The 15,295-nt window shown below is 33.5% G+C and overlaps 1 protein-coding gene across 2 annotated transcripts; it reads left to right on the top strand.

Moving 5' to 3' along the window:
* The first annotated feature begins 3,179 nt into the window (after window positions 1-3,179).
* On the top strand, window positions 3,180-14,414 carry LOC143256427 (uncharacterized). 2 transcript variants are annotated; one of them, XM_076513649.1, is made up of 3 exons: window positions 3,180-3,316; window positions 5,992-6,225; window positions 8,203-14,414. In XM_076513649.1, the coding sequence occupies exons 2-3, from the start codon at window positions 6,184-6,186 to the stop codon at window positions 8,971-8,973; spliced, it is 813 nt and encodes a 270-aa protein (XP_076369764.1). In that variant the 5' UTR covers window positions 3,180-3,316; window positions 5,992-6,183; the 3' UTR covers window positions 8,974-14,414. The 2 variants fall into 2 exon arrangements, with proteins under 2 accessions (XP_076369764.1, XP_076369765.1); XM_076513650.1 differs by lacking the exon at window positions 3,180-3,316 and adding an exon at window positions 6,429-6,703 and having other exon boundaries at window positions 6,024-6,225.
* Window positions 14,415-15,295: the final 881 nt, after the last annotated feature.

A 15,295-nucleotide genomic window follows, 5' to 3' on the forward strand; every position in this document is an offset into this window, starting at 1 on the left:
CAACTGTTGGAGTAAGGATGCAGGGAGGTCAACTGTTGGAGTAAGGATGCAGGGAGGTTAACTGTTGGAGTAAGGATGTAGGGAGGTCAACTGTTGGAGTAAGGATGTAGGAAGGTCAACTGTTGAAGTAATGATGCAGGGAGGTCAACTGTTGAAGTAATGATGCAAGGAGGTCAACTGTTGGAGTAAGGATGCAAGGAGGTCAACTGTTGGAGTAAGGATGCAGGGAGGTTAACTGTTGGAGTAAGGATGTAGGGAGGTCAACTGTTGGAGTAAGGATGCAGGGAGGTTAACTGTTGGAGTAAGGATGTAGGGAGGTCAACTGTTGGAGTAAGGATGTAGGAAGGTCAACTGTTGAAGTAATGATGCAGGGAGGTCAACTGTTGAAGTAATGATGCAAGGAGGTCAACTGTTGGAGTAAGGATGCAGGGAGGTTAACTGTTGGAGTAAGGATGTAGGGAGGTCAACTGTTGGAGTAAGGATGTAGGGAGGTCAACTGTTGAAGTAATGATGCAGGGAGGTCAACTGTTGAAGTAAGTATGTAATGTTCTGCTTGATCTTCCACTAGCTATTTTGTTTTAGTGAGACTTATAATATCTATTCTTTCTGCAGCTAAACTTCTGTGCTATGAAAAATCTGGACACATCACCTTCACAAGTTGTGTGAAATGGTCCTCCACGGTGAAGGAAAGGTTTGGCTCGACAGTGAAGTTGATAAACAGCCTTGGTTAGAAGGACTACTTTGTCCACATTATCTTGTTGCTGCCAAACATCGAGATCACTGATGGAATTTATGATACAGCACCGTGTTTCTGTTTGTGGGCTGGAGGCTGGATGTGTTTAATGAGGTCATTCCTGTCACCATGACAAATCTTGAAGTCCAATTTACAAGAACTACAATGGACATAGTCTGTTCCCTTCTCACTTGATGGGCACCACCAAAGATAAGATAATTTTTATTTGAAGTCAGTATGCATAAAACAATACAACAAATCTCATACAAACTTTTGACCGACAAACACAAAAAGCAAAACAAAAATCACCTGATACGGGTATTAACACTTTTAATGGTTGGTTCATTTGTCGTTTTCTGGCGCAAAGCAACAAGGCTATCTGCTTGGAGTAAGGATGTAGGGAGGTTAACTGTTGGAGTAAGGATGTAGGGAGGTCAACTGTTGGAGTAAGGATGTAGGAAGGTCAACTGTTGAAGTAATGATGCAGGGAGTAGCTTACAGAGATGCTTTTAGCTTACAGTAAAAGTGATAGTACCCATACCAGCCGTTCTGAGATACATTTTGTTACAAGTAGGTTTCTTGTCATCAAGAAAAATCACGTGAATTTCATCATCCTTGCTTTATTGAATTTGGTGAGATACTTAGCCTGTTTTGCGGGTGACGATTTTGAAGAAAGAGATAACACTCGTTTAGGTATCTTGAAGATTCGTTGACGACTAAACAGTATCAATGACTAATTGTTAAATAAACACAGATATACACAAACCACCAACTGCATATCGCACATGTAGACACTACCGTAGACGATTTTGCGAATATGGGTGCTGTTAGGAGTTTGTATTAATTTGTTGGAAGACTTGGTGTGATCCCGAAAGAGGGCAAAAAAAATTATAAAATTATTATTTGTAATTTCTAGCCTTACTGATAAAGAAAAATATATTTTGAATACATATCAAATGTACACAAACTGGGTCAATTTAAAGAGCGAAAGCAATTGTAATAACAACCGTAAATTTCAGAACACTTTTTATTTAAGGAAAACACATAAAAATAACAAAAACTCAAATTAAAAATTGAAATATGTAAAAAAACAGTTTACAAAATCAGTAAGTTAAAGAGCGAGAGAAGACAGTGATGAAAGGTCGAGAATGAAAAATAGTATATCATTATGTCACTTTTTAATTTATCTATATAAAATTAATATGCTAATTTGTTAATAATCAACTTCAATTTTTTCACTTTTATCTTATAAATCACATTATGTATCGAAGAGACGCTGCTAGTTACAAATTAAATTATTATATTGGCATGTGCTCATGATTTATATCACAGGCACATTTTTTAGTTAACGGAATTGCTAATAGCGGTTAAGTTTGTTAGTTATTGTTAGCATTACATATGATGGAGAAAGAGAAAATTATTGAGGAATTCTAGAGTAAAATAAGGTTTATGTAGAAAGGGAAGAGAGTAGAAATGACAGGTACGTATTTTTATTTTAAACGGAAGGTCAGGATGGGCCCTCTGAAAATGGAATGTTTTTATCTCGTCGTGAGTATCAACATGTACGTGGAAACCAGGAAAAAGAACTATTGACTGTTAGCTAGTCAAAAAAAAGTCAGAAAGATCAAGTTAACAATTAGGTAAAATCCTTTGTCGTTATGCAAATATTCTTTACTGTTATATTCTTTATGTAATATATACATTTGTGTAATACAACACTTATAAGTTACTTTTATGAAATATTTATATATATGCGTATGCATTATCACACCTACATATATTTAAATCGCACACTGTCATATACACTAGTAGTTTATAAACCTGGTTTCGATACCCATGGTTGACAGAGCACAGATAGCACATGTGTAGCTTTGTGCTTAATTACAAACAATTAGTGAGCTCTAACTGGTTGCTCTGTGGGTATCATATGGCAAGGCATTCTTCTCACAAATAAATAATATATAAACAACACTGTATACTTTTTTTTTTTTTTTTTAGTAAATGAAAAATGCACAAAACAACCCAATAACAATACATATATAATGCCATTATCACTCACTACCTTAAATACAATACGTTTAGTTATTTCTGTTTGATATCACAAATATAGTCTGGCAAAAATAAATCTAGACAGTTCTTTAAGTAACATTTGTTTGTTTATTTGTTAAGCACAAAAGTACACACTTGACTATTTGTGATCTACCCATCGTCGATAATGCAATCCAATTGTTAACGTTTTCAGTTTTGAAACTTAACACTGAACCACATTTATCATAATTATTTTCTTTCACTAGGCATTAATAAAAAAAAATCACCAGACGGTAGTCTCTTTTAAATATTAATAAATGTAGAACTTTGTAATGATTCCTTTCCTATGAATATACTTAAATATCGGGCTTTGAGCTCTTAATGCAGTAGAGAATATTGAAAGAAAAAATTATAACAACAGAGGGCGAACACTTCTTTGTTTACAGTTATTGTTTCGCTTTACTGTTGTTTGTTTAATTTTAGATAAGTTTATTTTTCGACTCCTTAGTTTATGATTCGAAATTAGTTGTAGCTTTACTGAACTTCAGTTTTTAGGTAGGTATTTACATAATTCAGTAATTTATTTGTTATAGAATGTTATACTCGTTCTTAAAATGTAATATCAAGTTGTAAGCCTTAGGGCTTGGCACTACGTAAAAAAATTACCCAATGTCAGTGACACTGTGTTAATGACGGTGTGATGCACTTATTGCTCGTTATCACAACAATAATACTGTTATTAATTAGTATAGAGAGTTCAGAAAGTGTTATGTCACTTATAGCTGGAAAACGTTTGTAAAAATTTTCTAAATGTAACTGGTAATAGTATATCCATTTCATGTCGTTAGAGCTATATCCGATAGATATATGCTAATTAATAGAAGATAGACTCAATATATCGATTATGTAGTAAAATACTAAATCTCTTGTTTAGTAGATATGAAACTGGTCACAAAGTGTAATACAAAATGTTACTCTTAAATATAAAGACTAAACACAAATGTGTTTATAGTTGCTTGAATAAACGTGAACTTTTGCTTTATCTGGATAACGTCTTTCAGTGTACTCTTCTTCTCGTGACTAGATAAATTGAAGTGATACTCCAGGCTATATTGCTTAAAATAATGTGACTGCTTAAAGTAAATAAAGGAACCACCCTTTTATGTAAAACATTTTTATTATCCAGATATATTTGTGGTAACTATAAATAATATACTTTGTATATGTGTCGGTGAACAGGTTTGACATCTCTATCAGTGTTAACAGATATGATATGTTTTGAGAACAATAGAGGAAGTTTAGAAAGGAATCAGCATCTTTCTTGACCACATTTTGTGTGAAATGTGAACATAGAACAAAGAATGAATTCATAATAAACTGTAATATTACAAGAATACAAAAACATACGGTATATTCAAATATCAAATAGATATACTGCAAAAATAATTAAAGATCATGGGTGGAACTTGTGAGCTACTATTATAACATCATAATATTTACCATCACAGCTCACAGTTAAAAATTAATTAAATGATCATGGACTGAGTTTGTTTGCTTGAAAACCAAGTACTTGATGGTTAGCTGTATTATATGAAATGTAAATTATTGGTGAGTGCATATTTGTTATTTGAAAGGTATCACAGAGTTCCAAGCGCCTCTTGTTCATGAAGCATGGCTAGACCTCAATGAAGAGACTTGGATATTTTACTATTGTAGATAACCTTCAGATGAACTGTAGCAGGCCAGTTCAGCCATGCTTTTGTAAGTAAGTTCTAATGTGTTGTTAAAAGAATGTGGAACCAAAGAAACAGTTGTTCAGACACTTGGATAGGGTAAACCATCATCCACAATAGAGAAAGATACCTGCTGTTTGCTAATATTGACTTGTACAATCATTGGGTACTTGTTCTTAGAAAGAATTGGGTATTTGCACTCACTTCTGAGTGCCATGACAGTATACAGTGAAAGTTAACCAAGTCACTCTGTCATCCACCCAGTGAAATACATTCTGTTCACATCAGCTCATCTGCAGTGGTGCAAAGAATATGAACCAAATACAGGATTTTATTAGCACCTCTGATGTTAAATGTGCAACATGAGCTTACATTTGTTTTTGGTGACAAGACTCTATATATTATAGTGAAATTTCATGAACTGTACATTTAATTAAACCAAATACTTTATTTAAGTTTAGGCTAAATGACCAAGTATTTATATTTTAGATCATTTAACAAAACATGAGATATTTGATATAAGCACTAATTTAATGATCTTTGAGTTTATTATGTTGGTTTTGATTTGTTAGATAATGTAGAAAGTCCATTGTTTTGTGTTGAAATACATTTAGAATTAGTTTTGGAATTTTGAATGTGAAACTGGAAAATTTTCATTTCATTTTTAAAGTAGTCTATAATAATTTCACAGAGAACAAGACCTCATACAGGGTGTGAAACTTTGGTTAAAAACGTCTTATTCAAAGGACAAAGTGTCAAAAAAATGTACCTGCTTCTTCAGTGTCTCACAAAATATCTCCATAAATTAAATACAACTTTTGGGATTTTAGTTTTATTACATATTACATTATTATTACTACACTAAACAGCAGTCATAACTACTGGACTCATCCAGTCCATATTGGAAGAGTACAAACATTAACAGCATAGTAAAGAAAGAGTGAAGATAGGCCCAAAATATATTCATTTGTAAAGCATTAGAAATAATGTACCAATTAGAAGATAACAAATTGAACTAGTGATTAATTTTAATTTTCCCCTTCATGAAAGTGTAATTCCATCCAAACAGTTTTGGTAAAATTGAACACTGAATCTCAGTGTAAGATATGTGATCAAGTGTGTAGTGACCTTATTTTGTTCATTTTTACTTATATTTATGTACAGTTTCCTGTTACATCTGTGTTTTAGGCTGTAGCTGTGTATAAACTACGTTCAAACTACTTGTTTAGATCACATACATTAGTAACTGGTTTTGCAGAATGTTATATATTCCATCAGCCTTTGATTTTATTTCTGTTCATACTTCGTAATTCAGTTTGAATGTATTTATACACCACATTATCTGTTTCCTTACACAGTTATTTTGTGTATAGAAAGTGCATGAAATTAATACATTACTTGTTAAACCATTTGGATGTGCTTCAAAAAGTGATGTGCAGAAGTGTATTTAACTGATAATTTCACAGGCAATTTAAAATATATATATTTAACCTATAGATATGACCCAGACTGTGGCTTGCGGAAGATGTACAGTCCGTCTTTTTTCTCAAGTCCTTGATGGAATTCTGTTGCTGTTGGTGTTAGTCGTCCAAGGCAGTATGCTTAATTACCTAATGATATTGAACAACGAAGGGTCTGCTGGATGGTACTTCTGGTTTTTTGGCAGACTTTCTCATTGTTATCATCGTCATGGCAGCAGTTGTTGCAGCCTACCGTTTCAACACAAAAATGGTTTGATTTTACTTTGTGTTCTGATTAAAGAAAAGAGTTAACGGTTAATTCTGCTGTAATTTAACATTACGTTATTGTAAAGTGAAAGTGAGATATCCGTGAAAATGTTTGTATAAATGAACAACGTATTCAGGTGTAATGCTATGCTGCATTTAACTGTCTTATTATATTCCATACTGAACATTTTTTATTACAAATTTTAGGTTGGTCTTGTGGTAGGACTCTTAGTTTCAGAGCCTTATTCAAATCCACGTCATACTACAAAACATTTCCACATTTGTAAACTGTGGATGCTTTATAATAACAGTAATCAATCTCCTAGCATGGGTGGTGGGTGGAACTGATTGTGGGTGAAGACAGATGGCAGCATGCACAGAGGTTTGGAGATTGTTTCAAATACAGAGGATATTCCCCCATGATGCAATAGAAGGAAGTTTTTTTCATTGACGTTGGTTAAATCTGAATATCAACTCGTTGGGTACAAATGTGTTTTGATTTTTTATATATATATCCAAACTGTGTAATGAAAGGATTAAAGTAGATGTTAAAATTTCCATATATATATCAGGTTTAATATCAAGTTATTTAACATCTCATGTCTTCTAGCATTTTAGTGTGGTAATATAAAAGAATAGTTGGTCTATAAGTTTTTAACTCAGTGTTTTTTGTTATTTTTCTATGAATTAAATGTTGGATATTGTACATGAAGATTTAGGAAAACCTTGTGATTCCTGTTTTCACTAAATACATGTGTAAGCTGTTTGTGATTCAATCATGTGACGGCAGTGAAGTAAACAGAAAGCTTTCGTTTCATGTGAAAAGCTGGTGTAGACTTACAGAAATTAAACCCAATACTTTGACTTCTGAAGGCGAACCAACATCAGTTTAAAAATATTTTCACTGTGTTCAGTTTAACATTTAAGGACACTTATGTAGAACCCTGAATTATACAACACAGTTCCAAGATAACACACCATGACCTCAAATATAGTCTTAACTTATCAAATATGATTGAGACAGTAGGCTGATTTAGTACAGACATATTGTTCAGTCAGGTGTTTGAGTATCAATAAACACTAGTGGGGTTTTTTTGGTGTTTGCGTTCACTTCAAAACACTGTTTTTGTGCTAGGAAACCTTTATCGTGTTTATTATTATCAAGCTTTGTATAGAAAGTTCTTGTTGACATACAAGAAATTTCCATTTTTATGTTTAAACACTACAGTTAAATATCGTGTACATAAAGACATTTAGATTTACTATTGTATTGCATCATATTCCAGACATTCTTAATGACTGAGCAGTGTTAAACTCATTAACAGTTATTAATTACATACTGTAGAGATTTGAAATGCTCTGTTAGAAACCCATTTCCAACTTGTTAATGAATGTTATGTGATCACAATCCAGGTCATTAAATAATACAGGTTGAGACCTACACAGATCTTAGTATGATTTGTTTGCTAATATAATTGAAATAATAGTTTAGTTATATAAATCATATTATATGGTTACCCCATTACAGATATTATATATTATGTATGCATGAGTAATTGAGCATGATAAAAACAATATAGTGAGTGTAATAGCAAAGAAAATCTCCTTGTTGACCCTGCATTATGAATGATACTGTAAGTTCCTGTTCTCGATATAAAACTTACAGTTTTAAATTTAGGAAATACTGGTCTCTATAATCAGAAGAAATATATCTATTCTGTACTAAGTACTTAGAGCTCTAATGTTTAGTTAACAATAACTTTTCAATATTACAGTTAAGTTTTACAACTAAATGTAAACTGTACATACTGTTAACACTTTCTGAATGGCTTAGTTTCAAAAATGTCATAATAAGTTTATGTTAATGTGACATTATGCTGCGTATTAAGCACATATACAGAAGTAGCACAACATTTAGTATATTGAATTTTATTTCTAAGCAAATATGATAATTCAAAAAAACTGTTTTCCTTTCTTGCAGCACAAAACGAGAAATCCTGTTAATGGTCAAGATGAAAATGATAGTTTGCGAATTCTCCAGTCGTTCGGGTGGAAAGGAATGCTGCCATCCTGTTATGTGGTGTGGATTTTATATTCTTTGTTGGTTATTACTAAAATAATCCTTCTGTTCAAGCTAGAGATTCCTCAGAAATTAGATGTGTCATCATCTCGATTCAGTCCACAACTCTTGAAACTTCTTCTGGCTGCATCGGCCGTTGTCTTCCTTCTGCTCGTGGAGAGCCATCATGAATCCGAATCTCAGTCAGCCCGCCAGTCATACATCAATCTACTTTCAGCAAGCACTACATTTGAAATATTTGACAGTGTTACCTTTCTTGGAATTCTGTTTACTAACGAATCACGGATTGTGCTGCCTCTAGGTCTCTCCAATGGGATTCTTGCTCTTTCTTGCATCAACTTCATACTTCCAACTATAGCGCTTTACAAGTTGAGTCTTTCAGCATTTGGTCTGAAGCCAATCTCTTTAGGCTTAAGTTTACTCTACAAATTCGCACATTTGTTTCTTGTAAATATTCCTTATTTATGGATCAGGGTCCATTTGTGGACCTTTTTTGATCGTGATATTTCCCTGTTCCTCATGAAAAACATTATTGCTATAGGCATCTTGATACGTTTGTCTATACCTGAACTTATCCATTGGTGGCGTTTGCTACGAGAAAAATCTGAAGATGAAAACAAAAGAAAAGATCGTAATTTAGAACTATTATGTATAGAGAATGTGAATGATTAGTCACTTGGTTATATTACAACATCAGAGTTCTCCCAAACACAAATATGTTGAAGATTAAAGCTGTTTAACATGGAGTACCCATCATCTTCTTAATCTAAACTCTTAACTTTCTACACCTAATTGTGACTGGTTATGTTCTCACAACCTCAAGCTGTGCTCTTCCTGTCTATCTGAATTTTATATCCTGAATCCCTGTTCATGATTTCCACATTTGCCCCGTTCTTGTTTAGAAGGAGGATGGAACTATTGATGTTGGTTTCACTCTCCACTGCCCAATATTTGCATCACCATCTGATCCTTTTTACTATGTTTTTTTATCATTATTTTCTACAACATGGGTCTGAGGCATTCCATTATGTCCAGAGGATTTTGAAAGTGATTCATTTTTCCCTGCACTTCTACTATTACCCTACTCACTTGGCTCTATGTTGCTGGGACATATGGCTACTCTCTTATCCCACATTTGACTTTTTTTCCTCACTTCTACTAAATCTTCACCTGGATCTCTTTTCTTTGCCCTGAAGTTTTTCAGATATTCCCAATTTGTTTCAGTCATGGGCCAAGGCTCCCAATCATTAATTTTTACTTTATTTCCACATTGTATCAAATCCTAGATTCCACCATTATACCTGGACTTAGTCCCCAGTTTCCCATCTTTTGATTTCTACTTCACAACCCTTTTCTTCTTAAACTCTAAACTAAAACAGTTTTGTATATCCAAGAGTGGTGCCTTCCAGATTATACTAATTTTCCAAAATTCTACATTGAGTCCAGATAATAGAAAGCACTCAAGCCATTTGCCACAGTTCCATATATGTTTGCTGTTGAGATGGGGTATTCTGCAAGACAGCTTTAGGTATTTTTATGTTGAATTTATGTATCTGACTACCATTCGGTCCATTGACTGTCACAGAAACAACTATAACCAGAGTGTACAGAGCCTTCTTTCCTATTTCATGCTTGCTAGCTTTTCAAAGTAAAGATATTGGTTTCAGCTTAAACAGGAATCCATACATTTTCTCCATGTCTCCCCTTTTGTTTCAAGTGGAACTCAGAAAACTCTTAGTTGGTGGACCATGGAGAATCTTCACTAACTGGGGCTAAAACAAGGGGTGCAAACTGGATGGGAGGGTTATGACATTGTCAGTATAGTGCAGATAATCCCTCATATCACTGTAACTATACAGTAGATGTGGAGCAAACATGTTACAAGGTTGTGTTCTTTTCCTGCAGCTGGTATTAATCCAATAATTTGATGGTATGTTGAGGTAAATGCAATGTGTGGGGCTGAACACACCCCAACCATGTTATGCATATTGGTTCTTCAGCCAATGCAAGTAGTGAAATGGCCATGTTTCTGTTCTGTCCTTCCCTACAACACATTTTTCTGGTGGAGCTCCTACAATTGGGTGTCATAATCCATGGATTTCCTTCTGACACTTTCTGAAGGGAACTCATCAAGGTAATTCTTTGCACCAGCTCCTCTACCACTTCAATATGGGATTCTAGCTTAACTGTGTGAATAAAATGTGTATTGTTTCAGAAGGTGACACCTTCCCTACCTGAAAATGTATTTCCATTAGACACTTCCCTCTGAATTTACACACTCCCATCTTTCCTCCCCACTTTTGATGCACTGTAGTACTCCTTGCCTTATCAGAGAGTGAAGGTTTGTGAGTGTAAAAGTGTAGAGGGAGTTAGTGTACAAGGAAGTGTGTCATCTTGCTGTTGGTGGAGGGCTTTTACCACGTAATAAAATCATTGTGCAGTAGTGTAATTCACAAGAAACCTCGTTAGATTAGGTGGAAGTTGCCTAAAGGCTAGTAACATGACAGTTTCTAAGGCAGACATGTGGGGAAGATAGTTTGTTAGAAATAAATGTTAGGTAAGGAAAATGGTAACTTTATAAATTTGTCCAGACTAGGAGGAAGGCTCTGATGCATTTGTCCACAATGTATTACATATGCTTGATGGAATTAGGATGACCAAAGTTCATATACTAAACCATTGAAAATCAGTCCTGCACACTACAAGTCTGGTAGATGGCAGTATTGTCATCCTCAAATATCCCATCACCTGTTGGACAGAGAAACATAATTGTAAAATAAAAGTGGGTCTGCCACAATGCATAGGTATCACTTGATTGCAAAATTACATCATCTCCAGCAGTTGAGATGTGATTCTCTGACCACACAGTATTTTCCTATTGGTTGATTCACCATTCATAATGCTACAGCCATCACCTCATCAGCAACAAACTGTTACTCATACGTGTTGTTCCAGTGGAAGCAGGCACAGCTTGTCCATTTTTGAGTTTCTGTGATTTTGGCCACTGTATCACTGTATCTCATCTGGTACTTGTTACAAGTTGCACCTGCCTGGGATTCATCCAATATTAATGTCCCTAATATCCTTTTGTATGATTTGCTCTTTTGTATGTATACAATTTTAACTCAGATCATGAATGTCTAGCGAGTTAATGAACAGTTTGCCTGTACATAAATTACTGTAAATGTATTTTACTGCCATATTAACAGTTCAAAGCAGTGAAAAAAAATTCTTTAACAATCCTGTGTTATTTGTGTAAAAATATCATTAAGCAACAAACAGTACAGTATAACAACATGATTGTTGATAGTGTTTTAAATAAAATGTCATGACATAACAGGAAGAGTGCAAATTAAAGTCCAAAAAGTATTAATGTTAAATATATTTTGTCAACTTAGTGTCTTTTATAGGTTAAGGGTTTTTTATGATTATTTATATTCTTGGAGTTCTTCTAATGTAATGAAAAATTAGACCTAAAGTCCAGCAGATCCAGTGCCACTTGTTGCAAATCCATTTCATTATTCTGTGTAGGAAGAAGTTATGGGCCTAGATTCATAACGAATAAACTTCAGAAATACAGAACAATGAAAATGTTATATTTAATTATAGAAAAACCTTTTTGATTGCTTTATTTACTGAAACGAACTTTTGTATATGACTGTCAGTAATTTTGAAATTTCTTAAAGGAATTTAAAAAAATACCATCTTGTGTAGTAGATAAAAGTTAATGAAGAAACTATAGTAAGTGGAACAAACTTCCAACAGACAAAACTTGAAGTCAGTTTCAACACCTTTGTTCATCCTGTTATCTTATATTAAGAAAACTGGCCAACAGTAAGAGGCTGAAGAGATACAAGTGTTTAGAGTTTCTTTCGTTTCAGCTCCAGATATTTTGTTCCATTTACCTTGGTTTCTTCTGACTTTTTGATTTAAAACCAGTGCATATATTTTGCATAAGAAAAATTAGTTTCAGTGAAAAAAGGTTTGAATACAGAATTTTTATAAAAGTTTTTTTATATAAATTTTATAAAAGTATGGAAAACTTTTTTGATTATGACTGTATAATTTCACAGACTACTGCATTACCCAAGTATTTTGATACACAGAACATTACTCAAATTTATAATTACAAGTTCTTGTAGTGTTGTTTGGTCATCTTGCATTCAAAAGTCAAAAATTTAAGTCACAAGAAATTATGTCTGAAAAATTAAAGCTTCTTGTGACATTTCCGTTAAGTGTCACAAATGTTACCTGTGATTGAGGCTGGGTTGTCTGGTGGTTAGCATACCAGGCTTAAAATCTGAAGGTTTAAGCCTCATCTTGCATCACAAGAGATAGGTCACTTTCCACAAATCAGTTACAATAACCCAAGAGTTAACATTCACCAGTTGCCCTCTTTATGGCTCATTAATACAAAATTATAGACAACTAGCCCCTTGTGAAGGAATATTTGAAACAAACAAAATTAAGGTTGTACTGTTGAATGTTAAAAGTTTTCACAATTTGGTGTAGTAATAAAAAAATTCTTAAAATGTTCCACAATTTCAATATTTTATTAAGACTTGATGACTCCCTAGTTTAAAAAAAACAATTTTAGTTTGTGATGGTGAATTTATCTTAAGTTTTAGTTGGGAAAACTGGTTTTAATTTCAAAATGTCAAGGTAACTCAAGTTTTTTTTTTGTAATGTCAAAATCATTTATGCAGTATCAGTGAAACATTTTAATAATGACTTAGAACTTATTTTAACATGTTAAAGATAACTAAAGATGTAGAACAAGCCTGATTGAACACTTGGAAACAGGATGTTAATGTCTGTGTTGATAAAAGTAAAACTGTGTTTAAACTTGTAGTTTAAAAAATGTTTATTGTATTTCCTCAGACTTAGTATTGTTTAGGAATTAATGTTTATTTTTATCTATCTTTAACCCTATCCCTGTTCTGTTCATCATACGTGATTCGTAGGCTATACTGCTAAAATGCCCAAGTATCTTACGTAGTAATAGCTACATTTATCTGATACACAGCTGATGCTGATGGACATGCCAGTTTGTATTGTTTTGGTACGAGGCATCACATGTAAACAAGGACAGGTTTAGTTACTTTCACAAAGGAGAAAAACAAACTCTTACAACAATATAAAATGATATGTTTAACACATACCTACATTAGTAAGTAGTCAAATAAGTGTATCCATAGAAACTGTTAGAAAACCTAGAAAAGGGTTAGTTAACATACTGTGTGAAAACTACAGTGACAAACACCACACAAACATTATTTATAAAATACAATGTCATAACTGCCACGACTTCTATATTGGAGAAACAAGTAGAAAAATGGAAACCAGATTCAAAGAACATAAAAGTCACCTTCACACGTTTTCGAACACTGCAAGTCAAATAAACACAACGTAACCATAGAAAACACTCAAATACTAAATAAAGAAACGCAAAATTAAAGAAGCCTTACTCATACAACAACTCAAGCCCAAAATAAACAAATACAAAGGAACACCTTTATACCTATATTAAATATAATAAGATAAAATTATATATTCAAACATCTAACACCGCCCTCTACATTTCGACACTCAGTTACACAATCCCTTCCAAACATGTGGTCAGCTTCCAGTCAGTTGCCTCTTTCTTTTTTTGTGAACCTGTCAATGACCGAAGAAGGTCGAAACGTTGTTCATTCCTCTACGTAAAAAATTTTCTCAACCCAAACGAGCCGTTTTTGCATAAATATTTTAACATCGGTTTGTATAATAACTGTGCACACATCCCCCAGTGGGACAGTGGTAATTTTATGGATTTACAGTGTTAAAACCCAAGGTTTGATTGGCTAGTGTGAATTTGTTCAGGTAGCTGTTGATTAAAGTCAAATGTATCAGTAGTACTCCAAGCAACAAACAGTATAAAGATTAGATCAGTGTTTTAATAACGTACATCGATCTGACAGTATGTCTTTATATAGTAATGTGTTAAGTGTGCAAGCTTTAAAATATCTTTAAATATTTTTGTTATACCCATGTTGTCTTCCATGAACATTTTTTTATTGTTTTGCTACATGTTTACTTCACTGGCAAGAAAAATAAAGGATGTGAAGTTGCTATGTTTGAATTTTGTATAACTTAAACTAGAATATACTTGTGGAAGAACAACAGTGGATACAGGTAACATTTATCTGTATTCATTGATAGATGGTTTAGGCAGAGTATTCATAATGAAGCTGTGTCTGTTGTGCAGGTGTAGCTGGAAGAATTTCGAAACACGTGTCTTCACAACAGGCAGGTGCCGTCAACATTTTTCTGTTTCCTTTAACAAGTTACTCTGTTAGCAATGTAACTACAACCTTATACTGTGCACAACCTAATGAAAACATTTAACATAAAACTTGGATCTTTCTCTTGTTCCTCACAGCTCACACACCATAGTCAAACCACAGGTATTCTGCCACGTTCATTACTGCATAGTCAAACCACAGGTATTCTGCCACGTTCATTACTGCATAGTCAAACCACAGGTATTCTGCCACGTTCATTACTGCTTATATAAGCTAAACTTATTACCTGAAAAATATTCTTAGATAGTCATTGAAATTATTCTAAAATTGGTAAAAAAATGTTTGTAAGGACAATATTGACTGAAAGGTTGTGTCATAAGTAAGACATTACATAGATCTCACATCAATAAGGTTTCTGGAGAAATAACTCTACATACCAAGGAGTTAGATATTAAGTTACCTTTCACTGTTTCCTGTCATGTATATAAGTGGTGCTTGGTAACTTTCAACATAAACTAGCTTTTTGTTATAGTCAGGTTATTTTTGTTTTTTAGAAAAAGATGACATTGAATAATAATGGAAGTGTTTTAATCCTTTGACTGCAGTTTGTACAAGATAGTTTAACTTGTGTTTACTGTTGGGCCTAAGTTAACAGCAATAACTCAGTAATCATTAAATTTTTCAAATATTAAATCACGTGCTAATCACAT

The sequence above is a fragment of the Tachypleus tridentatus genome, chromosome 7, assembly GCF_004210375.1.
Source record: "Tachypleus tridentatus isolate NWPU-2018 chromosome 7, ASM421037v1, whole genome shotgun sequence".
Classification (NCBI taxonomy): Eukaryota; Metazoa; Arthropoda; class Merostomata; order Xiphosura; family Limulidae; genus Tachypleus; species Tachypleus tridentatus.